Consider the following 27,493-nt stretch of genomic DNA (forward strand, 5'->3'; position numbering starts at 1 on the left):
TTCAAGCTGTTTACGGAAGTGAATGTCGAAGGACCCCGTTGTACTTTTATGGAGGCCGTGATAGTGCCTGACTAGAAATATAAATAAAAGGGCGTTGTTGGATGACTTAAAAGCTATAATTACGTTTACAATTTAGTGGTTAGACAAATAGATATCCATTATTTATATAATTGTAGTTAAAACAATATACATTTAAAATAATGACTCTAATTTTAGACAGGCATCGGCCAAGGCAGCTAAATTTGAGTCCAGGCTCACACAAGGCATAATCCCTGAAGCTCGCTGCTCAAACGCTTTTATAAAACATATAACTCTGAATTATAATGTTTTAAATGTTTCATCCTTTTACTGCTGAAGTTCTAGTGGATGCCAGTTCAAAGATGAGTTTCGAGGCAAAGCGATGTGGAGTGCAGTTCAGTCCTCCCTCCATAGTTCTCCTCTATGAAGACAAGGCATCTAAACATGTGAGAAAGAGAATAATACCTGTGAGGAACTTCTCCAAATACTCTGGTGAGACTAGACAGTTATTTGTAAAACACTCATGTACAGTACCAGTCAAAAGTTTGGACACACCTTCTCATTCAACTACTTTGAAGAATGTAAAATATAAAACATATTCTGGTTTGTTGAGCATTTGTTTGTTTACCACATAATTCCATATGTGTTCCTTCATAGTTTGGATGTCTTCAATATTAATCTACAATGTAGAAAAAAATAAAAATAAAAAAAAAATTCCATGAATGAGAAGGTGTGTCCAAACTTTTGACTGGTACTATATATATATATACAATATATATATATATATATATATATATATATATATATATATATATATATTGAATATAATATATACTATATACTATACACATACATATATATATATTATTATTATTTTAAATCTAACTTTCTGATTCTAACTTTCTGATTCTATTTGGTTTTCTGCTATAACAATAACTGTTCCCATTTTGCGATGCTTTAATGTAGCCAGTTCTCTGTACAATTTAAAGGTAAAGCCGCCTAAAATGTGATAAAAACCTAACACAATTACATTATTAACTTAATTTAGTTTAATTTGTATCTGTATTGTCCAATGTCACAAATTTGCCTCAGAAGGATTTACAGTTTTCTGGTTTGTTGAGCATTTGTTTGTTTACCACATAATTCCATATGTGTTCCTTCATAGTTTGGATGTCTTCAATATTAATCTACAATGTAATCTAAAAAAAAATAAAAATAAAACCATTGAATGAGAAGGTGTGTCCAAACTTTTGACTGGTACTGTATATATATATATATATATATATATATATATATATACACACACACATACATACAAACAACTTATTTAATTTTGTTTATTTATTTTTAAACCATAGGGATCTCCCTGCAACAAGTCTTTAAAAGATAACAATTCTTATTATTACAATATTCACATTGGATTTTTGGTTTGTTTACAGCACAGTTACTGTTCATTATCTCGCCCTCTTGACTCTGTGTTTACATCATGATGCTTTCCTCATGTTGAATTTGTAATAAGGTCTTGGTCATATTATCTGCACAGAGAATTGTTTTTGATGCTTCTGTTTACTTTCCTTATGATGCAAATGGGTTACAACTGAAATTCGTTGTGCATCATGTATAACGACAATAAATGAGCCTTGAACTCTTGAATCTCACCATCATTTTGTGTTCAGAAGTATTGCACATAAACTTAAATTTAATGGGAATAATATGCACAACTATAACTTTGTGAAGTGCAATGATACTGGCTTTAAGGAGGGCCCTTCATTTTGATCTGATTCTGAGGCTCTCTATTAAAACCTTCAATATTTAAGTTTATATTATCATTATACGATTCATATTCCCAAATATGTGTTTAATTCAATTTCCTCAAGCTGGACAGGAAGACATAAGGTTCTGTGGCCCTGGGGATAAAGAATGAACACTTAAAGCAACAGGAACAGGGGTTGACTAATCTGACCCGGTTGAATCCTTTATGTCCTCTCTTCTTAACCTCCAGACTACAGCATGGCAGCTGAAAGGCTGAAGAACCACCCTCGGCACAGGGACTACCTGAAGGATGTGACCCAGAGCCAGCTGGAGAAGCTCCACATCATCCTGCGGGACCACATGGACGGCCTCAGCTTGGAGCACAGCCTGGCCTCGTTCCGCCTGGACCCCGACGAAGACCTGAACAAACTGGACGATGACGAGCTGGCTCGCAAGAAGGGCCAAATGGACGAGGTGTTCGAGAAGAACCGGAGGCGGAAAGATGATCCCGACTTCGTCTACGACCTGGAAATGGATTTTGGCAAGACCGCCCAGGAGAAGTGCAGCTGGGACGAAGAGTCTGATGATGGATTTTAAAAACTATGTTCTACAGTCACTGAGCTTTAAGACTGTTAAGTTCCAGGAGATGACAGGGAAATCTGACACAGCATACACATCTGATGTTGGGTGGCTATTCTTACACAGAAAAGTACACTCAATAATCTGCCAGTTTATTCGGTGCAGGTATCTATAACTCGTGTTAATCTAATGCAACAACTGTGTGATACATTTATTCTCCATTTTTTGTTAAAACTTGACTCAATGTTTTGAAAATTTGCCAGCTATTTATTGCAACAATATTCTGCCCACCACATTTACAACCAATACGGGTAGATTAGATATTAGAAACACCAAACAATTCAACATATGTGCAGACTAAAGCATCCCAAAAAGTTGAAATAAAACAGTTTCAATAAACGGTGAACATTAAAACCTTCATGAAGGTTAAATTTGCTGCTTGACGGATGTTATAGAGTTAATTCATCTTAGTTATTCATACCTGATAAAGTGGCAAGAGTTTTGGATATGAGTAGAAGTGGATTGTTGTAAACAGCCACAACAGCTGTAGAGGCTGAACAGAAGAATAGAAACCAAACTACAGAAAGACACTACAGCATTCAGTTCCTGCTTGATGTGGTTCCTACATAACAGTGTGTGTACCAACATCAGGTACCACCAGGGCGTTTCGCTCATAAAAAAAAAAAGAAACCAGAAACTGCACGAATGAAAGAATGCATGAATAATAGTGAATATTTATTTGTTATAAAATACTGAATTTTACAAAATACAAAGACTTTGGCTCGTTTATTTTGTGGCTTACACCTAACGTGTTATTCACAGTTGAATATGAAAGAAGGTACTAAAATCCTATTAAATACAATTTGAGTGTACATCAATAAGTAAGCAATACAACACACACACATATATATACATATACATATATATATACATACATACATACATATATACATACACATATATATATATATACATATATATATATCTCTCTCTTTGGGAAAAGAAACCGTGTCCACAAAATATTGTTTCTTATCATACAAAACATATCTATCTATATATATATATAGATGTGTGTATTATAAACTGCATTTCCATGTGGTTTGTGATGCACTATGGCAAAGTTTTAAAGGAGATACACTATATCATAAAATCAAGCCTGCAGTATTAAACCTCTTCAGGGGATAATTTGAATCAAAGTGCTTAAATACCTCATTCAGAGACACTGACTGACTGACCTTTAGTACCACAATACATTCAATAATGTCATAGGTTCTTTGAAAAAATCGATAAAGAATGACCATACATTGCTTTGCTTGTGTGGTTTAAGATAATCAAAACACATATATATATAATTTTTACACTGGTATCAATTGCAGTCGTTTACACAGAGCTGGTTTATTCCCTAAAGAGGTAGGTAACTGAAAATCTGACACATAATTCCTTTTACCACCAACATTTTGGTAAGGTGTTTTAAAAATCGTAAATTCTCAGCAGGCTGTTGATTCTTTTAAAAAATAGTTCTTTATAAAATTTTATATATTTCAAGTATGCTCGAGCCACAATCCAAGATTTGTGAGTATGTTAGTGATGATAGTATTTACACTACATGGTTTGAGAGGAAGGACGTTCTGATAGGTAGGAGAGATAACGGTGCCACAAGCATATAGCTATACTCCCAATCCAGATGAGGCCTTTAAAAAAAGCAGTATGACCCACCAAGTCTATGGAGAGTTATAGGATCTGAAATATATACACATTACACTATTAACTACAACAATACATACATCATAAGTTAACGGGTAACTTCTGTATTTTTTTCAACCCAAACTCTTTTTTCCATGTTTTTGTGTCTGGCTTACGTGGACAACAATTTTTCATCATGCAACAATGTTATCTATAGTCAATTCAAATCCACTAAAAGTGCTTGTTTTTACCACTTACAGGCTCAGATTTTTATTAAAGGTATAAGTGTCTGAGCACAGAAATAAAACCTCTCTCTTTTCCTTTTGTTTGTTATAATGTCTAACCAAGTCTCGCTCAAGGAGAAGTCTCGCTCGATACCCTTGAGAAGTTTAGGTATTGTCGAAATCAGCTAAATATTCAGCCATGAAATTCCAAATCTGTTAGATAACACAAAAATAAACTGTCTGTCCTCCAACCAAACAAATTCTAACAACACCGGCTCTCATCTGTCTAACACTCAGTCACATTTCCAACGTTGTCTTCGGCCAACACGTTTCAGAACCAGACTTCTACTTGAGTGATGCTATATTAGACACAATAACAAACAGACCAGCTCAAGAGAAAGGTAAAGGCGTGTTTCTCTGTAGGGTTTCTTCCATAATGTCCTCAGACACTTATAATAACAATCTGAGCCTGTCAGCGGCAACAACAAGCACTTTTACTGGACATACACCGGCGGTGAGGAGTGGCCCCAATGATTATACTGTTGCATGTTTAAGTGGCTGTCTGCAGCGTTCTCCTTAAGTTCTGGACTTATTTCAAAAATTGTTTTAACCTTTAATAACGTAGTAACCTGATGAAGGTCTATGTACCTAAAAGTTGTCACTTATTATCTCGGAATGCCAGTGAAGAAGACAGGAATTGTGTTCAGGAATTTTTTTGTTCCATTAGTCACTTAAGACACAAAAATGTGGGGAAAAAAGGGTCCAAGTTGATAATACAGAGGTTACCTTTAACTTATTTCCAAAAAGCAGGTATCTCATTTCTTCTTTTTGTCTTGGGTGCACCTCGGACAAAACCTGAGAGATTTAAGAGGGGAGGGGGAAAATATGTTAATGCACAGAAGACAACATGAGGTATCTGCATTAGTAATGATTATACGGTTAACCTCCTTTGAAACTAATTCACAGTTCTTACCATTTTCCTTTGGGTTTAGAGGCGAGATCAACACAAGCAAAGTGAAACCACTCAATCGGACACTGAGGGATGAAAAACAAAGTCATTATTAAGAATCTCTCACCGAAACAGGAAACCAAACTGTTTCTGACAGCGAGAAAGAAACACTTACATCCGGGTTATCGCATCCAATCATCTCTCCATATGACACCTGATGGCAGAGGCAGTACGTAGGCTCGTTGGGATCGACCGGCATGTCCAAAACGTCTGACGGCTGCATCGGCAGGAGAGCCTCACTCAAGTCTGGGCTAGAAGTCCAACGTAACACATAGAGCATTATTAGAATTAAACATGATTAAATAAATGAATGAGTCATTGGTGAGCTGACTCAACACTGGTAAGAATAATAATGGATATTCAGGTCTGATAAAATGTGTACCATGACATCCCTGATGGAGCCACGAGCCCAAACATACCTGTTTTTTATCTTTTTCTTTTTGGGAGAATCTTCTTCAGAACATTTCCTTGCTCTTCCTCTGGATGCACGCTTCTCTCTCAGCCCCCGGGTTTCACCCTCTGTGGGAATGATTTGCATTATTGTAAAATGTGCATCAATCCGTTTTGTCTTTTGATGAAAGCCTCTCAGTTACCAAACTTACTTTTCACGGCTCTTCCTTCTGTACTTTCGTAGCCGCTCATTTCCAGTTTCTCTTTCAGTTCATTCTCAAACCGCGCCAGATCTGCATCCAGTCTGCGGATATGTTTGTCCACCTGCAGGAAAAATGATTTCACACAGAACATGACCATGTGTATGTTTTCATTTGCAAACTTGGAATATACTTTACAAAAACCATTAAGTGCAATAAAGTGTGACTTAAAGGGATCATTTGGATTGTTTTGAAGTGTGGTTGTACCACACTTTAATCCAAACCATCCCTTTAAAGCTTATTTCCAACATGTGGACATTATAAAATCTTTATTAAAATTCATCTATATAACAGTGAATGGAAACTGACCATTTCGTATGTCTGCATTGCGAGCTGGACTTTGTCATCGCTGAACTCTTTGCACTTGCTGTAGGCATTTTGGATCTTCTGCAGATGCTCCACTCTCTGCTCTGAGGCCAGGTTCTTCACCTTCGCGATGTACTCTTCAGCCAGTTTGTCAATCTCTCCTTTCTTTTCTGCACAACAACATGATTATTACAGTGATGGAAAAAACAGAAGTGATTGGCACAATACTTGTAAGTCTGGGTCTACCTCTCAAACGTTTAATATTGGCTCACCTAAATGTGCCTGGTTTATTGGAACAGTTAAAGAAGCTGAGCCATTGTTAATGCTATTAGTTAGACCTGTGATATTGTGCTGAATCAATATAACTGCCATGAAAAAAGGTACATTAGATTTTTGCTCAGGTTAATGCTGGGTGGTGCTCTACTGTAAATAATGATCACCTTCAGTCCTATTGTCCAGGTCCCGCATCAAAGTAAAGTTCCTCTGCAGCTCACATGGCAGGTTTTCAATACCTAGAGAAGAAATCGACATCAGGATGAGAGATACCAAGAGAGAGAGAGACATTCCATCCCTAATGATACACTTAGTTTCCCACTCCATCAATGTAATGTCACTCAAGGTAAAAATTCAACTAATGTCAATGAGTCTTAACTACAACCCGATTATCAATTATAGTTGATGGATAATCACTGTGAAATAAAAAGAAACGATCGAACGGGAATTATACAGTTCTAATGATATGTACATTACTAGACCACTTACATAAAAGACATTAAGCTTAGAAAAACAACAACTGTGGAAGCCCATTTTCCCCACTGTGATGGAAAGTCATTATAATGAGAAACTCTATGAAAATAATGACATGGCGCCGCGCGAGTGGCTGCCTCTTACAGCAGCTCTTGCAAATGTCCCCACTGCGGGACTAATAAAGGATTATCTTATCTTATCTTACATAGCATCTCATAGTTATGACTAACTATCTCATAATAATGACTTACTAAATACTCAATAAAGCAATATTTATGAGACAATAATTCACAGTTATGAGTTGGTTATGCATAATTATGAGATGCTAAGTCATAATTATGAGATACTAAGTCATAATTATGAGATACTAAGTCATAATTTTCAGATACTAAGTCATAATTTTCAGATTCTAAGTCATAATTATGAGATACTAAGTCATAATTTTCAGATTCTAAGTCATAATTATGAGATACTTAGTCATCATTATGAGATACTTAGACATAATTATGAGATAGTAAATCATAATTATGAGATACTTAGTCATAATTCTGATATACTAAGTCATAATTATGAGATACTAAGTCATAATTTTCAGATACTAAGTAATAATTATGAGATACTTAGTCATAATTATGAGATACTAAGTTAATAATTAAGAGATAATTATGAGATACTTAGTTATAGATATTATAATTATGAGATACTAAGATATAATTATGAGATACTTAGTCATAATTATGAGATACTTAAATAATTATGAGATATAATTATGAGATACTTAGACATAATTATGAGATAGTAAATCATAATTATGAGATACTGAGATACTAAGTCATAATTATGAGATACTAAGTCATAATTATGAGATACTAAGTCATAATTATGAGATACTGAGATACTAAGTCATAATTATGAGATGCTTAGTCATAATTATGAGATACTAAGTCATAATTATGAGATACTAATTAATAATTATGAGATACTAAGTAATAATTATGAGATACTAAGTCATAATTATGAGATACTTAGACATAATTATGAGATCCTAAGTAATAATTATGAGATACTAAGTCATAATTATGAGATACTGAGATACTAATTAATAATTATGAGATACTTAGTTATAATTAAAGTCATAATTATGAGATACTTAATCATAATTAAAGTCATAATTATGAGATACTTAATCATAATTAAAGTCATAATTATGAGATACTTAGTTATAATTAAAGTCATAATTATGAGATAGTAAATCATAATTATGAGATACTTAATCATAATTAAAGTCATAATTATGAGATACTTTCATTATAGCCTTATATGATCTTTATTAGTTTCATCACATCTTCCATCAGAACCCGGAAGTGTTAACGCAGCTCCGTGTGACGCACTCCGCTAAGCCCCGCCCCCTGCGCGTACCCGCTAACGGAAGCGCGGTTATCAACAGGTTGCAAATGCATGAAGCACACACACACACACACACAGTGACCAAAAACAGGCAGAAAACACAGAGTGTGACCACATCATCCTTAACAACCTTATAAACCCGGTTTCCAACACTAAACACGCTAATCAGGTTAGCAGGCGCGCTAACGAGCTAGCACATGCTAGCTGCTAACGCGCGGGTATGGCCTGCCGTAAAGCAAGAAAGCGCTCAGATGCCGTAAAACTAAAACCTCAAAACACGTGAAATATGTTTGAAAACATGAATATAAACACATTGTGTCGGAGTTTACTCACTGTCAAGGTAATGCTCCAGGTATATCGCCGTCGCCATCTCATTAGCTACTTAGCTTCTGCGTTATTCTCGCTAGCTCCTCAGATCAAGCGTGGACGCGCTTGTTTCGGAGTCCTGCGTCGCCCGTCGGTGGGATCCTCGGGGGCGGTTATAGCAAAAAAACCGGCACTACTTCAATTTTTCACACATGTGAGGTGGTGTAATTGTCCCAGAGCTGCGTTAGTTCGTGTACAGTCGACTCTCTTTGCGGGAAACACACATCGTGTCTGTTCTAACCCGCCTTGTGTCCGCCCGCCGGTGGTGGGTGATCAAGCGCGCCCTTTGCTGGCGCTGATCAGCTGACCGGTGACGTCATTCACAAACAACTCGGCCCCACCCCCCCTTTTTTTTCGAAGATCGTGAAGAGATGCTGAGATGCTTTACTATGAACATTTTATATTTGGTTTCTTTAACTATGACAAAAAGGACATATATCATAAATCTATTAATTATTCTTGCCAAATTTTATATACATAAATAAGAAAATACAAATAAGTATTTTAAATAATTAAGTAAGAAAAATAAAAAAAATAAGATAAGATAAGATAAGATAAGATAATCCTTTATTAGTCCTGCAGCGGGGAAATTTACAGGATTACAGCAGCAGAGATATAGTGCAAACAAGTGCAAACAAGCATACATAGTAGAAAAAACAAACAAGTATTTTAAATAATTAAGTAAGAAAAATAAAAAATCCACAATAACCAGAAAAGAGAATAATTATAGTTATAGTATTGCACAGATTTATCTTATTTAATATTAATCTACAATGTAGAAAAAAAAAGTAAAAATAAAGAAAAAACATTGAATGAGAAGGTGTGTCCAAACTTTTGACTGGTACTGTACAAGACAGTAATAATATATGCTAATAATAATAATAATAATAATAATAATAATAATAATAATAATAAATAATAATAAGATAATCCTTTATTAGTCCTGCAGCGGGGAGATTTACAGGATTGCAGCAGCGGCTGTGGCGTAGTGGAGAGCAAGGTAGTTCTCCATTCAGAGGATCAGTGGTTCGATACCCGTCTTCGGCAGTCGATGTGTCCTTGGGCAAGACACTTAACCCCAAGTTGCTCCTGAAGGCTTGCCATCGGTGTGGACTGGATGTTGCATGAATGTTAGTTAGAGTCTGATGGTGGCACCTTGATGGTAGCCTGTCATCAGTGTGTGAATGGGTGAATGATATGTAATATACTACTGACTGTAAGTCGCTTTGGATAAAAGCGTCTGCTAAATGACTGTAATGTAATGTAATGCATAGATATAGTGCAAACAAGAGACATAGTAGATAAGATAAGATAAGATAATCCTTTATTAGTCCCGCAGCGGGGAGATTTACAGGATTGCAGCAGCATAGATATCGTGCAAACAAGGTACATAGTAGAAAAAACAAACAAGTATTTTAAATAAGTAGGCAAGTAAAATAATAGTAAGATTTATAAAAATAAAGAAAAAACATTGAATGATAAACTTTTGATAATAATAATATATGCCTTTATTAGTCCTGAGCAGGGAGATTTACAGGATTACAGCAGCATAGATATAGTGCAAACAAGAGACATAGTAGAAAAACAAACAAGTATTTTAAATAATTAAGTAAGAAAAATGAAAAAATAAGATAAGATAAAATAATCCTTTATTAGTCCTGCAGCGGGGAGATTTACAGGATTACAGCAGCATAGATATAGTGCAAACAAGAGACATAGTAGAAAAAACAAACAAGTATTTTAAATAAGTAGGCAAGTAAGAAAAATAAAAAATCCACAATAACCAGAAAAGAGAATAATTATAGTTATAGTATTGCACAGATTTATCTTTTTTAATATTAATCTACAATGTAGAAAAAAATAAAAATAAAGAAAAAACATTGAATGAGAAGGTGTGTCCAAACTTTTGACTGGTACTGTACAAGAGAGTAATAATATATGCTAATAATAATAATAATAATAATAATAATAATAATAATAATAATCCTTTATTAGTCCTGAAGCAGGGAGATTTACAGGATTACAGCAGCATAGATATAGTGCAAACAAGAGACATAGTAGAAAAAACAAACAAGTATTTTAAATAATTAAGTAAGAAAAATAAAAAATAAGATAAGATAAAATAAGATAATCCTTTATTAGTCCTGCAGCGGAGAAATTTACAGGATTACAGCAGCATAGATATAGTGCAAACAAGAGACATAGTAGAAAAAACAAACAAATATTTTAAATAAGTAAGTAAGAAAAATAAAAAATCCACAATAACCAGAAAAGAGAATAATTATAGTTATAGTATTGCACAGATTTATCTTATTTAATAATAATCTACAATGTAGAAAAAAATAAAAATAAAGAAAAAACATTGAATGAGAAGGTGTGTCCAAACTTTTGACTGGTACTGTACAAAATAGTAATAATATATGCTAATAATAATAATAATAATAATAAGATAATCCTTTATTAGTCCTGCAGCGGGGAGATTTACAGGATTACAGCAGCATAGATATAGTGCAAACAAGGTACATAGTAGAAAATACAAACAAGTATTTTAAATAATTAAGTAAGAAAAATAAAAAATAAGATAAGATAAAATAAGATAATCCTTTGTTAGTCCCGCAGTGGGGAAATTTGCAGGTTTACAGCAGCATATGGTAAAGTGCACACAAGAGACATAGTAAAGAAAGACAAGATAAAAATAAAAATGAAATAAAAAACAAGTATTATAAATAAGCAATAAAAAACTAGAAAATCAACAATAACTGAAATATTATATTTACAGACAGAAAAAACTATTAAAGCTATAATTGCACAGTGTATTGAATTGCACGTGTCATGTGGTCTAAAAAAATCTTATAAATACAGACAGAATAATTATAGTTATAGTATTGTACAGTGTATTTGTATTGCACAGTGTTTTGTTTTGTGGTCTACTGGGATGGCAGACAGCTGGTTGTGCAGCCTGACGGCAGCAGGAAGGAAGGACCTGCTGAAGGATGGCTGAAGGATGGCTGAAGGAGCTGCACAGAGCTGCCAGAGTGTCCTGCATGGGGTGGGAGGTGTTGTCCATCAGGGATGACAGCTTGGCCATCATCCTCCTGTCTCCCACCACCTCCACCGTATCCAGTGGACACCCCAGCACACTGCTGGCCTTCCTGACAAGTTTATTGAGTCTCTTCCTGTCGGCTGTCGAGATGGCTGACCACTCCATGAAAGATGGCTGATGCCACCACAGAGTCGAAGAAGGTCCTCAGGAGTGCTCCCTGCACTCCAAAGGACCTCAGTCTCCTCAGCAGATACAGTCTGCTCTGACCCTTTTTATAAAGTGCCTTTGTGTGATCAGTCCAGTCCAGTTTATTGTTCAAGTGAACACCCAGGTAAATTTAACTTTACAAGCCAAAGGCCTATTTTTGTTGTTTTTTTACAAAGAATTATATTTAAAAACCATTAACTACTGTCACAACAAAAAAAGCTATAAAACCAGGATGTCACGCATTGCCTTCGATACATGTTTGTAATTATACAATCAGGATATATGCCTTAGTGTCTTTTTTGTATATTATTTACTTATGTTTTTCTATTTTCATTTTGTATCCTGTTTCTGTCTTTCCTTCTCTCCCCCTGGCATGTAAGTTTGAATAAATGTATTTTAGCTGTCTCTTATTGACATTTTGTAAAATTGTACTTTTTTGACTCCGAGTAGGACATCTTCTTTTTTTCCCTGGTACATATCACTTCCTTGTTTTGCTGTCTCCTCCACCAAAGCCTTCATATTTTTTTTTCTCCATAAAACACACAAATAATCAAGTAAGTATCAAAATGACACTCTTATCTTTACAAATGCATGTGTTGTTATTGGTTATAAAGGAACAGTGTTGGTAGCTAGTTAGCATTGTGAGCTAGCTAGTAGCACAGCTAGCCATGCTTGTAGCCACCAGCTGGCTAAAGGTGCTTTGACAACAAACATATGTTAGCAAGTCAGCTGATTGATTGCTTATCATTAAACCCATCTTATCATCTGCAAAGAAAACCACTGTGCTCACTTATTTAAAGCTTTTCTGTTGTGAAAATATCATATGTGTGTGTGTGTGTGTGTGTGTGTGTGTGTGTGTGTCTGTGTGTGTGTGTGTGTGTGTGTGTGTGTGTGTGTGTGTGTGTGTGTGTGTGTGTGTGTGTGTGTGTGTGTGTGTGTGTGTGTGTCTGTGTGTGTTTCTGTGTGTGTGAGTGTGTGTGTGTCTGTGTGTGTGTGTGTGTGTGTGTGTGTGTGTGTGTGTGTGTGTGTCTCTGTGTGTGTGTGTGTGTGTGTGTCTCTGTGTGTGTGTGTGTGTGTGTGTGTGTGTGTGTGTGTGTTGTGTGTGTGTGTGTGTCTGTGTCTGTGTGTGTGTCTGTGTGTGTGTGTCTGTGTCTGTGTGTGTGTGTGTGTGTGTGTGTGTGTGTGTGTGTGTGTGTGTGTGTGTTGACTTATGCTGCTAGTGCTAACAGTCACAAGGTTTGTTTTGGCTCTGCCACACCCAGTCATCTGATACTATGATATGGAATATATATAAGCATAGAAAACACCAGGAATAAATAATAGGATCAACATGAACTAAAATAGGAATAGAATAAAAATAGAATGAATACAAGATCATTGGGGAGGTAAAGTGACTAATAGCAGCAGATTTATGTAAACAATGAACACCAAGCCAATGTATATTTGATTAAGTAGTGATACTAAGTGTTTGTATTAATATAAGATAAGATAAGATAAGGTAATCCTTTATTAGTCCTGCAGCGGGGACATTTACAGGATTACAGCAGCAGAGAGAGATAGTGCAAACAAGAGAGACATAGTAAAAATATTATAAATAAGTAATAAAAGTACTAAACAGGAAAGAATATTAAATAAGTAAAAACAAATTAAGATAAAATAAAATCTTGAATATACAGACAGAGTAATTATAGTATTGCACAGTATTGCGCAGTATAATACCTGTAATGTATAAGATAATAAAGTTATGGGATATGAGACAAAGTATAAGGTGCTGTATTATAGTGTAGTAATATAGAACTATAGCATAACATAGTATATTTTGCAACAATATACCATACTATATGTATATATAGACAAAGATATGTCATTATATAATATGTAGTATAAGGCAGCAATGTAATATCATTGAATATAATATAAAGTCAATAATAGTTATAATAGTTATTCTGTCTGTATATATAATATTTCAGTTATTGTGGATTCTTTACTGTTTTTATTGCTTATTTGCTTATTTATAATACTTATCTTATCTTGATATGGTATCATATGCTATTTTTTTGTTTTTCTTTACTTTTTTCAAATTATTGTTATCATTATTAATTAGTAAGTCTATTTGACATGGACCACCTACAATAAACATACATTTCAATACTAGAAATCGAATTCATTATAGAGAGAGATATACCGGGCATCTGAACAACAGTACAAACAAATGAAACATTACAGACAACAAGCGTAATAAAATACTGTTCAATATGTACATAGTCACGGGACTCATATGGTATTTACAGAACAGTTGTGGTTGTTTGATTTAGCTAATTACGGTGCATAAAATATAAATCTAATATAATAATCTAAATATAAATGAGTGATTACATTGTATAGTATAATATATGAAAAGAATATATCAACAGTATGTCGCGGTAAATAATTAGTTCAGTCCATTACTGAGAGATGCTGACTGATGTGTGTTTATATATATATATATATATATATATATATATATATAATATATAAATATATATGTTATTGTTTTAGGTGACGCCTCTAAGATGGCTATGGTAAAGAGTGGCTGGCTCCATCGACAAAGTGAGTAGCCTGACACAGTTTAACAGTTTATGGATATTAGGCATTACTTATTATAATGCAGATTAAAGATGCTGTGACATTTGGTGTGATATGCTTTATAAATACTGTACATTTTTTCCATTTAAAGGCACCATACTGCGCCGGTGGAAGAGAAACTGGTTCGACTTGTGGGCCGACGGACGCCTCGTGTTCTACAATGATCAGCAACGGTCCGACCTTGAGGATGACATCCACATGAGAGTCGACTGCATCAACATCCGCAACTCTGCTGCATGTCAAGGTGCTCGATCATCGGTTGCATGAGGATGTTATTGGCATATTTAATATTGAAATGTTTCACTTCTCTATTTTTTCCATCTGTGTTTCCTCTCAGAGCTGAACCCACCGGAGGGGAAGATGCGTGATGCCTTACTCCAGATAGTGTGCAGAGACGGCCGGGTCATCAGCCTGTGTGCAGACAGTGCGGATGACGCTCTGTAAGACAACTCATTCATTAAGTTTGATGTATTATTTTTATATTTTTTTCCTGTGTTGGTGAAGTTGAATGTTTAAGTTCTGTGTTTATATATTCAGAAAAGACATTACTTTAAATGTATGGTTTCCTCTTTGTGCTGCAGGGCATGGACCATGGCACTTCAGGATGCCAGAATCAATACGGTGAGTTTCTGCTACATCTTCCATTTACTGAAGTTTTATTTGTTTCCAAAATAACAAGAGGAAGTGTAACTAACACGTCTATCTTTAGCTGTCTTATCAACGAATAAGCTGTGAATTAAACTGTTAGAAAAAAATGATTTCTAGAATCCAAAACAGGCGTAGAGCATGAAACTGGCTGTGTGAAATACCTCTCATATTCTCTGTAATATTATACATCTGTGTTTGATAAACTCAGTGCAGTAGAAGGAACTGCCTTTACGGGGGTTTCTCAGAATTCTCTACAGCTTCCATTTATGTAAACATCATCATGTAGGTCAGTTTTGTTGGTTTTCATTCTCAGCTTTAGTTGTGATGTTTTTTTATTTAATGTTTGTTGTCGTTTTAGGTGGTTGCTACACCTCAGGTCAACTATGCACAGGAAGTGATGGCGTCGGCTCCTCCCCCCTACTCAGAATATGCTCCCCCACCTCAGGTAAAAGGCTTAAACAGTATGAATATACAACGTATCCTCACACAACGGTTCCTATGATATCTTATGTACAGTTGCTCCTCATTTTACAGGCGTTTTCCTACAAAAAGCCAGCAACACGTGTCAATTTCATTCTTTTTTCAAAGTCTTTTCAAAATGTGAAATGGATTGTTACCAAGGAACAACAGCAGACGAGCATTGTTATAGGCATAACAGACTGGAATAGAAAAGTGCAATATGACTATACTGTAATCATAATTTGCATTGTTTTGTCACATTTAGGTTTGCTTTGACCTGATCCTTCTAAAGGGAAAACCAAGCTAACAGAAAACAAAAACAATAATAAAACAAAATTGGAGCTTAGAACCATCTTCTGGTTCGGTCATGGAAATGTTTAAAAGCTCCACTAAAGTCTGATTAACACTAAATCAACTGTCTCTTCAGTAACATGAAGGGCTTGCTAGCACTGACATCTCACAGAGGATCAACAGTATCTGTCCTCTCTCAGCAGGTCTATGCTCCGGGTCCGTATGGAGAGTATGTTGCGCCTCCACCTCACGCTACACAGATCATGTACGCTCCTGACGGGCAGCCCTACGCTGTAGCTTATCCTTACCAGTACCAAGGTAAAGCACTGCACATTTCTCAGCGTGCGTTGCAGAAGTAAACTAAGTTTGAATCCTATCATTGTGAACTGAACTGAGACTTTGTGTTGCTGTCTCTAGGTGGGTACGCCGCTCCAGGAGTGAACCACGTCGTCATTCGAGAACGGCGGCGCGATGATGGAGGAGACGTGGCTTTGGGCATGCTGGCCGGAGCGGCAACCGGCCTGGCGCTCGGCTCTCTGTTCTCTGTCTTCTAATGTCTCCATTAATGTTCATCCAGTAAGCACCCCCCCCCTCTTTCTTTTGCAGCATTCAGCTTCTTCTCTGTGCCATCACATGAGTCGGAGTAAAATGCATCTTTTGGGCTATTTCCATCTATGAAGCATGATTGTGATGGGCAGTGATCTGCTCTCTAAGTGTTCTATATACACACACACACACACACACACACACACACACACACACACACACACACACACACACACACACACACACACAGTAAATACTGTTAGCACTTTCTCATACACCCCGTGTGGCAGTTTCCTACCCCCTCCGTGTTGTCTGAATATGAATGTTATTTAACCAAAAAATACAATTACTCAATTTTCAAAAGATACAGTGTGAAGCATCTAGGGTGATGTGTTGGCAGAAATGTAATATAATATTATAATGGCTTTGTTTTTGTGAGTTTAGAATGAGCCGTTTATATATTTACATCAGGAGCCTGCCACTGTATTTCTACGGCAGCCCCAAACGGACAAACCGAACACCGGCTCTAGATGGGGACATTCGCCGAAGTTCTCCTACACGCTTAGCAGTTTTATGCAATCTGCAACCTCACCAATAGACGGCGGCAACAACCTACACACCAGACCTTCAGTAGAGATGCACCGATTGCAGTTTTTCTCGGCCGATTCCGATTGTTTTCAAAAGTCTGACCTTCCCATTTTGATTTTGTTTCTCTCTAAGAGTAATAATTCAAAGCTTAAACCAACAGTTTTCTTTCTCGAAAAGTTGCAAATCAATTGTATGTTCATCATTAAACGGCTAGTTGTCCTAAAAGCTTTTTAAGGTTGTTCTTTAGCGGCTTACTTTGGACTTGCAGTGGTTACAAATTGCGAGCTTTATGACCTTCCACACAGAGGACGACATACTGTTTTTGTATGCGTGGCATTACTGTCTGTGCCGTGGAATGAAAACCATCACAAGGCATGTGTGTGTAAATTTGACCGGCAAAAAACGGATATATGAGATTGATCGGTGCATCTCTATTTATTAAGAGTTATTTAAATAACAGGAAAGACACTCCCCCGTTTTATGTACTGTACATTTCAGGTCCTCACTTTTTTTTTTCAAGTTTGTTTCTGATTCATGGAGCACATTTGTCCTTTACATTTGCAGAATTAGTTTTTTTTTGTGTTCACCTCTCTGTACTGTACCTTTAATTTGTTTTACATGTATTATTTGTCTGTTTTGGTTGTGAACATATGCAGTGTTTCTTTGGTTCCTCGGATTATTTGTGGTGGAGGCAGGCTGGGATGAGAGTTGTGCACACACACACACATACAAAGCAATAATCATTTCCATTTCAGCATTTTGAGGTGGAATCTGATTGTGAAGGATGTCTGATGTCACCACCACAAATACGTCTAGGTATGAGGAAACGCTGGATGAAAACGATGTGCTTTGAAGTGAAAAGGGACGTCACTCCTCCTAACTCTTATGTGCACTCTTATGCATGCATTATTTATGGCCATGTTTTCATTGGCAGCTGTTGAACCATAATTTTCTTTTCTTTTTTATTTGAAATGATATTTTGGTTTTCATTTCAGTAGGTTCGGTGCAGTACGCACAAACACCAATCAGGTCGATCCGTTCTCTTGATATTTACATTTCAATTGGCCTGGGCTTTTAGTTTTCACTCCAAATGACTTAAATAGATTATTTCCACTATTTATGCAAATTGTGGAAAGTTTATCTTGAAAAAGCAACTTCTGCTCAATAGAAAACATGTTTGGTCTGCTCTTCAAAGAAACTGCATATCTTTAATAATAACTAACAAAAGTGTTTAAAGCTTAATTATTTCATTGAAGCAAATAATCAGCTTGTGCAAGCAGCGTAACTTTGATGTCATTTTTCTACAAGTCTTAAATAGTTTGAGGACGTGAAATTAACCTCTTATATATTTCTCCTCTCAAATGTACTAATTAAATGATGATGTACCCTGCACTTAGAATACAACGTATATAAGATAGTTAACTAAGAGATGTATTTTCAACAATTAAATATATATTCACAAAGTTAACAACGACTCTTGTTGTTTCTGTGTTGTTTATTTTTAACCCTGAGACGTTCGTTCACAGAACATGTCGTGTAGGATACAGCAATAGTGCAAATCTCCACCTCAACAAGTTTTATTTACGTAGCAAGTAAACCCCCAAAAAGAAACCCCACTGAGCATATAAACAGAACTGGGACCAGACGTTTGAATCCACCACACTTCTGTCTGATATCAGGCAACATATTGACAGGAAATATAAGTAATTCACACAGTAACCGACTACCAGGGTCTGAAAGTTGAAACTGTAGAAGTGTAAATGATTTATGCATAGACAGAATTAACTAATGCTTTAAAAAGCATCGTTGTACAATATTTTATGATATTTTGTATAATTTTAGCTACTCAAAAGAAACCCAGAAGGCCCATTTGAAGCTGGTGATGATAACTTTGTGTATAGAAAAACAAAAATAACCAGTAAAAGGTTATTCACATGTTTAAAGGAGTAAATTTGACAGACTAAATTCCCATTTATGAAAGCCAACCCCATACTACTATTGTTCATTGCAAAATAAAGACTACATTAAGAGGCACGTAGTGTTGAAAATATGCATTTACCCACTGAAGCATGACCATCTATTATAGATATTCTAGAAAAGTGATGGGGACCTTTAAACCAAAAAATAAAGATCATTATCACTTTGGTTTGAGACATGCAAAATAAAACCAAGACGTAAAAGGAGATATGAAGATGTAAACACGAGCAACAGTGGATCGATAAATTACTGATAAATAGTTCTGATAGTGTAGTTGATTAAATGATTATTTGATTTTGGTCAATTATCCAATAAAATCAGCTACTTTATCTTGAACTAAATCCTTAAAGGGGTAGTTTTGAATTTTTTTGAAGACTTGTTGTATGAGGTACTTCTACATAGTCGGTGTATTACTACAGTAGACTTAGTTTTGGAGAAAGAGACAGGAGTACCAGGAAAGCAAAGCAATGTACTGCTGTGGACGTATTTTACACCTAAAGAATCAATATCAGTTTAAGTTTAAGCTATATTTTGAATATTTTCATCTCTTCACCTTGCCCAAAGACGACCCTTTCTGACAAGGAACTGAAGCCGTTATCTATGCTCTCTTCAAAGACACCAGACTCCGTTGACAAAAACAGTAATTTAACCTCTCAGAACACAGGAGTTGCCGGTCTAACGCTGCCTCCATCGGTTAGTTTGTTTGTGTTATTGTGTGACTTTGGTGTCTTAAAATGGTTAGTTCTGATTCACCAAAGTCACACAATAACACAAACAAACCAACTGATGGAGGCAGAGATAAACCAGGGTCTCCTGTGGTCTGCAAGGAAAAAATACTGTTTTTGTCAATGGAGTCTGGTAGCTTAAAGGGAGAAAGGTTAACGGCTTCAGGTAAAGAGGGGAAAATATTCAAAATATAGCGTTCACTTCACTAATATTGATTCTTTTAGGTGTCAGAATGCGTCCACAACAGTACATCACTTTGCTCCTGTGTGCTGGTACTCGTATCTGTTTCTCTAAACTTCATCTACTGTAGTACTACACCGACTATGGAGAACTACATCATACAACCACACTTCAAAACATCCAAACTACCCCTTTAATATTATCTCACATTTCCATTGCGTCACATCTTTAACAAACATTTACTTTGACTGCTAATCGAATTAATAAACTTTAGAACTTTGGGCTCCAGTAACTTTTGATGGACATTTTTCGACACTTTGACACACAAGATTAACCGAATGATCGCAAAAATAATTGACAGTGAAAATAGTGGTGAGTTGCAGTCTTATTAAAGAGCAGAGCGTAGATATTATTAGCCTTCTTGACCAAAATCCTCTGTAAACTTCTTCAGCTTGTCCAAGTCCTGCTCGTTCACCGTCGGCTTGGTGCTCGTCAGTGACCTCAGCATGTCAGGCTGCACGTTAAAGAACATCACAGAGACATGCGTCACAATGAATGCTGATCACTGATGTCCACGCAACACAACAAGAACGTATTTTTCTCTCCTGGCAAAAACACTGAAATCTTCTCTTACCATGGACACGACTGGCTCGAGAAGTTTCTCCCCAGGAACGTCCATCCACGTCATCTCGATGGCGTTGGGGTCGCCCGGCGAACACGGAGTCAGCAGGTCTTCCACCACGATGTCGGGTTTGTTCCACGACGACCCGCGAACCTTAAGTGTGTGTGTGTGGAAGGAGAGAAGTAAGGACACAAAGAAACATTAGATGCTAAGTGAGTCATTCTGAAAATGTTGTATGCTCATACAGTTGTAGTGGCAAGTTTAGGGTGACAATGAGGAACTATATAACTACTTCTTGAATTAATTATGTCTATTTAGTGTCTCTCAATTAGTGAATTTTCTCATTAACATTTAGAAGATAAAATTATTTAATTGCACACATTGATAGGTTCAACTATTTGCACTTAAAGTGGCAATCTCTAAGATTTTCATTTAAACAAATGTTGCTGAAGAAAAGTAAAATAATAGTGATTGAGCCTATGGCCCGCTGATGAAAGCAAATATTGCAATATTTATATATTTGCAGTATTAGGAACTTGGTGTCTGGTAATGACATTCCCTGGAAAAATGCTTTATTATACGTTTTCTCCATTGTATATACATAAAAAATGACACATAATTCTGAAAAATACCATGTTAGCATTGAATTTCCCAACACTCCAGACTGATAAACTGAGCAAACAAAACTTGTTTTCACTCAAATAGAAACTCTCAAATAACCAGGAATGAAATGTTCAGGATTAACACTTTTGAACCCAACAACAGCAATAAAAATAACTGCATTAAAAAAAGATCCATTTACATCATCTTTTAAATCTTAAATAAAGTCATTAAAATAGAGCATCAAAACATGCTCCCCATATTCTTACAGTGTTTGTAATCAAAAACATAAAGCAAGGGGTCATAATTCTGTGAGAGTTTGCAGTTTTTCAACAAGGCAGCGCTTCATGCTGCCTTGTTGAAAAACTGAAAAAATAATAAATAAATAAACAGTTGCTTAGGGGCCCTGCAGATTCTTTAGTTTTGGTTTGTTTTTAATAAAGAAAGTTTTCTAGTTCATATTTGATCGGAATTAGCTGACAGGAAATGAGCTGCACAGTATGAGAGAGAGAGAGAGAGAGAGAGAGAGAGAGGAGAGGTGAAATTAAATTGAAATATGATGAAAAGCAGATATAATATATTAACAACGGCTGTAAGAGCTGGTTACAGCTGCAGGTGGATTCATCATGGACAGAGTTACGGAGCCCTCTGGTGTAGGTTTGCATTCAAAGACCAGAAGGAGAATGTTTGTAGTAATGTTCCGTTTCAGTTTGCATAATACAAAACAGCTATTCCATTATCTAAAATCAATCTCCATTTAATGATTGTAATTAGATCTGGTTCGCAAAAGAAAAACTTGAGGTTTTATACGTTTTAAAGCAATTTACTATATTGTCAAAATATAGTTTATAACCACATCTATTCAAAAACTGTTAAAAATCAAGACGTCATAATTTGTTCCAACATTTTTGCACAACATATTCCAAAAAGACCTTTTCTTTCAGTTTGAATAACGAGTATCAGAGAACGGTTTAGGTGTCTTTACCTTTTTGAAGTGGGTGGAGGACTGGACCTTCCTGACCGGCTGCATGAGGGCGTCTCTAACGATGACACTGATGTCCGCCCCCGAGTAGCCCTCTGTCTTTTGGCCGAGGGTGACGAAGTCAGACTCCATCAGGCTGTTGGGGGTGGAGCCCAGATGCAGTTTGAACATGAAGGAGCGGGCGTGCGCCTCGGGCAGAGGGATGTAGATTCTCTTTTCAAACCTGAGAGGGAAACAAAAGATTCAATCAGCCGTCACGAAGCATTCAACCTGTTAAATCCTGTTTGTTTTTATCCCTTAAATTCTCCCTTGAGATCATCTTGCAGCTGCAAGAGACAAGTGAACTCATGTTTAAGCTACAGAAGAGTTGTTGTGTGAGACTTTGTGGTGCTTCAGCTGCAATGTTCATTTTGTCTAATAAAACATTTGTGACTAAAACAAAAAAACTTAACCTGACAAACATGACTAAAAGTAGTTTAAGACCATGCCCAAGAAGAAGGAAGTAATAAACAACTTCATGTACAAACAGAGAAGTTTCCCACTTCCACAAGAAAACTTATAGTATAATGCAGCAGACAGACATAAACCAGCGTGAAGGTTTGTGTCAAAATTGGAGGGGACATGAATGTGTGCACAAGATGTCATGCCAAACCATCCAATAGTCCTAATAATAATAAAATCCCCAAATTTCTTGGTAATTCATCAAACAGTTGTTGAGATATTACACCTCTGACCAAGCGAAGGACTTTAATGCATAACAAAAGAGGTAAATTCATCACTTTTAGATGTAGAGAGCAGGTCAGGATCGATTATGATAAATAATAATAATAATAATCAAGAATTGTGATTATATGTAAAAAGTATGCACGTAGGTAGGTCATTATTTTACCACAAGTGAAACTAACCTCCTCCTGATTGCAGAGTCCAATGTCCAGGGTATGTTTGTGGCTCCGAGGACCAGGATTCCCTCATTATTATTCCCAACGCCTGAGAAGAGAAGGAACATTTTTCACACTTCATAAACAAAGAACAATTCATTCAGATTTTCCAGCTTCATCTCTCCTCGCTCACCTTGCATCTGGACGAGGAACTCCGTCTTGATTCTGCGCGCCGCCTCGCTCTCGTTCTCGCTCCTGGAGCCGCACAGGGAGTCGATCTCGTCGATGAAGATGATAGACGGCCGGTGTTCTCGGGCTAAAGTGAACAGGCTCTTCACCAACCTGGAGAGAGGAACGGCAGACGTTTACTGTCAGTTTATCTTTATTCAAAAAGCTTTAGAATCATGTAAAGAACTCCGGCGGTGCCTCACTTTTCACTCTCGCCCAACCACTTGGACACGAGGTCGGAGGAGGAGATGGAGAAGAAGGTGGAGTTGTTGGCCTCTGTTGCCACCGCCTTGGCCAGGTAGGACTTTCCTGTTCCCGGAGGACCAAACAGAAGGATCCCCCGCCAAGGAGTTCTCTTTCCTGCACAAGTAATAATAATAATAATACATTTTATTTGTATAGCGCTTTAAAAAGGTACTCAAAGGGACTTAACATGATAAAGACAGAAACAATAAAAGAAATAAAATGTAAACAAGGCATAGAGATGATATTATAACAGAAATAAACAAAACAACAGGAAAGGCATACATAATTAGCATCAAATAGATACTGTATTATTAAATACTGATCATTTTCAGGATGTTTAAAGCTGGCTGTGGTTTTCAGTACCTACGAACAGATGAGGGAATTTGATGGGAAGGATCACGGCTTCTTTTAAGGCTTCTTTGGCGCCTTCTAGTCCAGCTACATCGTCCCACTTGATGTTTGGCTTTTCCATTACAATAGCACCTGTAAGAGAGATGGGTTTGATAAAGCATATCATTATCTGAAATGTCATGCAATGATGTCTTTACACATCATGTTTAACTCCTGCATCTAGTGATACCATGAGAGCAGATACTCAAGCTAAAGTTTATCGTTATCAGGATGTGTTCCATCAAATCCTGCAAAAATGTAGTTTTTGGCAAAAGACTTGCAGTGGATGATAAAGGAGTGTACATGTGATTTATTGTTTAGTTTTTTTACCAAATGTTCAATATCGAATTGGGTGTTTAGAACCGTGTAATTTCACAGTTTTTGGTATCGTGACATCCCTCGCTGCGTCTGCCTCTGTGTTCATTCCATGGAGTGACGGCGTCGCTCACCTGAGAGTTGATTTTGGAACTTCTTCTTCTCTGCGTCGTCCCCATCACCACTTTCATCCCTGGAAGACAATGACAACAGTCCCGATTGTAATTCATTGAAACTTAACTTTAGGGTTATGCAGCAACACTTGATGAAGCAGATCCTGTAGTTTAAGTCTTTAAGTTTAAGACTGATTAAAGACATTTGGATTTGTAAATGTTTTATGAGGAAGGAGATGCATTCAACATGTTTTTTAAACCTAAAACAGACACACACGTTTTGGTGAATAAAGTTATTTGCACACAAAGTCCTTGTTTTTTTGTCCTAAATTGTTGCACCCTTAAAAAATTAATTTTGTGTGTTTACAGAAGAACTCCACAGCGACTCCAGACTCAAATACCTTCCCCAGAACTTTGTCTCTGTTTTGCCTTTAATAATAACGTTATGCCGCAGAAATTCACCCTCATGAACATGAAGAAAGTCACCACGTCTACAAACACCGGGATAATACGGACTCACCCTTTGTCATCGGACTCTTTGACGGGTTTGGTCGGAGGAGCGTTCTCCTTCTTCTTCAGATATTCCTTCAGCTGCTCGGCTCGGTCCAGGTAGTCGTTACATTTGGCTCTGATGCTCTGCGCCGCTCGCTCACCCTGCGTCTCATCTGCAACACAGGAAGTTACCTTAGATCACGGTTGAATAGACGATGGTGGTTGAAGATATTTAAAAAATGTTTTTAAAAAAATCACACAAATCAAGCACTGAAATGACTCCTCACACTTGACAACATGAAGGAAGTATTGAACTGCATTCTGGTAACATTTGAGGGCCTCTTCGTAGTTTTTGGCTTTGTCCTCCGCTGCAGCTTTGCTGGCGAGATCGATAGCTTTCTGAGAAGAGACAACAAGAAACAGAAAGATTTAGGAAGCCATTTAAAAAGTTTACAAGTAGTTATTTACGTGTTTATTAGTGTCAAATAATTATTTAACACGTGCTCTGTAGTCAGAAGACAATAATAGAAACTTTACAAGGTTGCGGAAATCTTTTTGGCAGGTGTTTATGCTTTCTATTTGGTTATAATGCTGCTATAAATGTTGTGAATCCACTCATAAAAGTTAGTTAATAAATGATTTATTAACTTAACTATAACAAAGCCATGAGCTGCATCTTATAATGTTCTAAAATGGGTGCCTTAACAGAAAGTACTGAAAGGGAAGTGTCTAATAATGTATTAAAATACAATGATCAATACAACATAGTAAAAATATTACAAGTACAAATTATTGATTCATTTAAAAATCCTAGTTAAGGAAAGGTACAGAAGTAGTATCAGCAACATATATTTAAAGTTTTAAAAGTGAAAGAATGATATATTATAGTACATTAAACAGTTAATACTGAAACATCAAAGTAGCATTTTACTGTTGTAGCTTGTTTTAACTAACTTTATATACATTTAGTCCAGTGAGATGATTAATGGGGTCAAATAAAGAAGAAAAAGTACAAATTTGTATTCACTGTTTTTGGGACTTTTCTCTAATCTTTTCTTATTTTTTTTATAGTTAAATATTGTTTAATTTGAGCTCTTTGGGCCTCAAACATCATTTAAATTGAAGGTGGAAACACACCTGAAAAGTCACAGTGGACACAAACTTATTCATAAATGTTTACCCAATGTGAAGGGATGGAAAAGGGGATTTTCCACAACCTGGCAACCCAAATGTTATCATGAAGGCGTAGCTGATCAATAAAGCATTAAATGATTGATGAAATGAGAATAAAACCATTAATCATAACCTTCTAAACCCATGTTAACGAGTTAGTACATCTTCATGTTTTATATATACACACTTTTACACTTTTATTAAAATACGTGTTATGTAACCAGGTAACTTTGTCCCTCACCTGTAAGTTTCCTCCGGCCATTGAGCTTCAGGTACGACGGTCACACTTCACTTCTTTAGATTAAACTGTGAAGCCTTAACTGTGTCGTTGTTACCTGCTACTTATGTTTCATTCTTAAACAAAACAACAGCTTCAAAAACGCACAACAAAAACTCAGGGCTCGTCTCTCTACTTCCGCATTACTGTCACTTCCGGGTTGGTCACATGACAATGTTATTGTCCAATCAGCGAGGCTGCTGTGAGCTCAGTGAAGTCTCTAGAAATAGACATAATCATTAAAGTTTTACTACATAGACGTGAATGTTTATAATTTATTATTTTTATTGTGCAGGAAAAAAAGTGAATTTAATAAATCAAAGCACAATAAAAGTGAGTTAAAGGTGTGGGACATTTATAAATCTGAGAAATACTGACTTCTAGTGAATATTATTATTATTATTATTATTATTATTATTATTATTATTATTATTATTAATATACAAAGTTTTGGACACACCTTCTCATTCAATGGTTTTTCTTTATTTTTATTTATTTTTTTCTACATTGTAGATTAATATTGAAGACATCCAAACTATGAAGGAACACATATGGAATTATGTGGTAAACAAACAAATGCTCAACAAACCAGAATATGTTTTATATTTTAGATTCTTCAAAGTAGTTGGATGAGAAGGTGTGTCCAAACTTTTGACTGGTACTGTAAAATATAAATGTATGTCTTCTTTTATATATATATATATATATATATATATATATATATATATATATATATAATGTATGAATATGTATAAATGTATATGTATTATATATATATAAAAATGTATGTCTTTTTTTATATATATATAAATGTATGTCTTCTTTTATATATATATAAATGTATGTCTTCTTTTATATATATAAAAATGTATGTCTTCTTTTATACAGTACCAGTCAAAAGTTTGGACACACCTTCTCATTCAATGGTTTTTCTTTATTTTTATTATTTTTTTTCTACATTGTAGATTAATATTGAAGACATCCAAACTATGAAGGAACACATATGGAATTATGTGGTAAACAAACAAATGCTCAACAAACCAGAATATGTTTTATATTTTACATTCTTCAAAGTAGTTGAATGAGAAGGTGTGTCCAAACTTTTGACTGGTACTGTAAATATTTATAAATGTATGTCTTCTTTTT

At 35.9% G+C, this 27,493-nt stretch overlaps 4 protein-coding genes across 5 annotated transcripts; 2 read left to right on the top strand and 2 right to left on the bottom strand.

The window, feature by feature from the left end:
• The first annotated feature begins 258 nt into the window (after positions 1 to 258).
• On the top strand, positions 259 to 3,308 carry cep19 (centrosomal protein 19). Its single transcript, XM_054602106.1, has 2 exons — positions 259 to 510; positions 2,021 to 3,308. The coding sequence occupies exons 1-2, from the start codon at positions 333 to 335 to the stop codon at positions 2,365 to 2,367; spliced, it is 525 nt and encodes a 174-aa protein (XP_054458081.1). The 5' UTR covers positions 259 to 332; the 3' UTR covers positions 2,368 to 3,308.
• A 4-nt stretch (positions 3,309 to 3,312) lies between these two features.
• On the bottom strand, positions 3,313 to 8,994 carry ing5a (inhibitor of growth family, member 5a). The gene is made up of 8 exons (XM_054602105.1): positions 8,709 to 8,994; positions 6,662 to 6,733; positions 6,225 to 6,391; positions 5,868 to 5,979; positions 5,685 to 5,784; positions 5,381 to 5,516; positions 5,230 to 5,291; positions 3,313 to 5,111 (listed from the first exon to the last, which is right to left on the bottom strand). Exons 1-8 carry the CDS (start codon positions 8,743 to 8,745, stop codon positions 5,072 to 5,074), a joined length of 726 nt encoding a protein of 241 aa, XP_054458080.1. The 5' UTR covers positions 8,746 to 8,994; the 3' UTR covers positions 3,313 to 5,071.
• Positions 8,995 to 12,467: 3,473 nt separating this feature from the next.
• plekhb2 (pleckstrin homology domain containing, family B (evectins) member 2) lies at positions 12,468 to 18,610 on the top strand. 2 transcript variants are annotated; one of them, XM_054602488.1, is made up of 8 exons: positions 12,468 to 12,545; positions 14,530 to 14,580; positions 14,708 to 14,860; positions 14,954 to 15,056; positions 15,198 to 15,237; positions 15,623 to 15,709; positions 16,215 to 16,332; positions 16,432 to 18,610. In XM_054602488.1, the coding sequence occupies exons 2-8, from the start codon at positions 14,544 to 14,546 to the stop codon at positions 16,566 to 16,568; spliced, it is 675 nt and encodes a 224-aa protein (XP_054458463.1). In that variant the 5' UTR covers positions 12,468 to 12,545; positions 14,530 to 14,543; the 3' UTR covers positions 16,569 to 18,610. The 2 variants fall into 2 exon arrangements, with proteins under 2 accessions (XP_054458463.1, XP_054458465.1); XM_054602490.1 differs by having other exon boundaries at positions 16,218 to 16,332.
• A 23-nt stretch (positions 18,611 to 18,633) lies between these two features.
• LOC129094356 (vacuolar protein sorting-associated protein 4B-like) lies at positions 18,634 to 26,508 on the bottom strand. The gene is made up of 11 exons (XM_054602491.1): positions 26,312 to 26,508; positions 25,185 to 25,296; positions 24,926 to 25,070; positions 24,427 to 24,485; positions 23,951 to 24,070; positions 23,545 to 23,701; positions 23,307 to 23,455; positions 23,141 to 23,222; positions 22,239 to 22,458; positions 20,666 to 20,806; positions 18,634 to 20,545 (listed from the first exon to the last, which is right to left on the bottom strand). Exons 1-11 carry the CDS (start codon positions 26,330 to 26,332, stop codon positions 20,444 to 20,446), a joined length of 1,308 nt encoding a protein of 435 aa, XP_054458466.1. The 5' UTR covers positions 26,333 to 26,508; the 3' UTR covers positions 18,634 to 20,443.
• Between the last annotated feature and the right edge of the window lie 985 nt (positions 26,509 to 27,493).

Source organism: Anoplopoma fimbria, chromosome 8, assembly GCF_027596085.1.
Source record: "Anoplopoma fimbria isolate UVic2021 breed Golden Eagle Sablefish chromosome 8, Afim_UVic_2022, whole genome shotgun sequence".
Classification (NCBI taxonomy): domain Eukaryota; kingdom Metazoa; phylum Chordata; class Actinopteri; order Perciformes; family Anoplopomatidae; genus Anoplopoma; species Anoplopoma fimbria.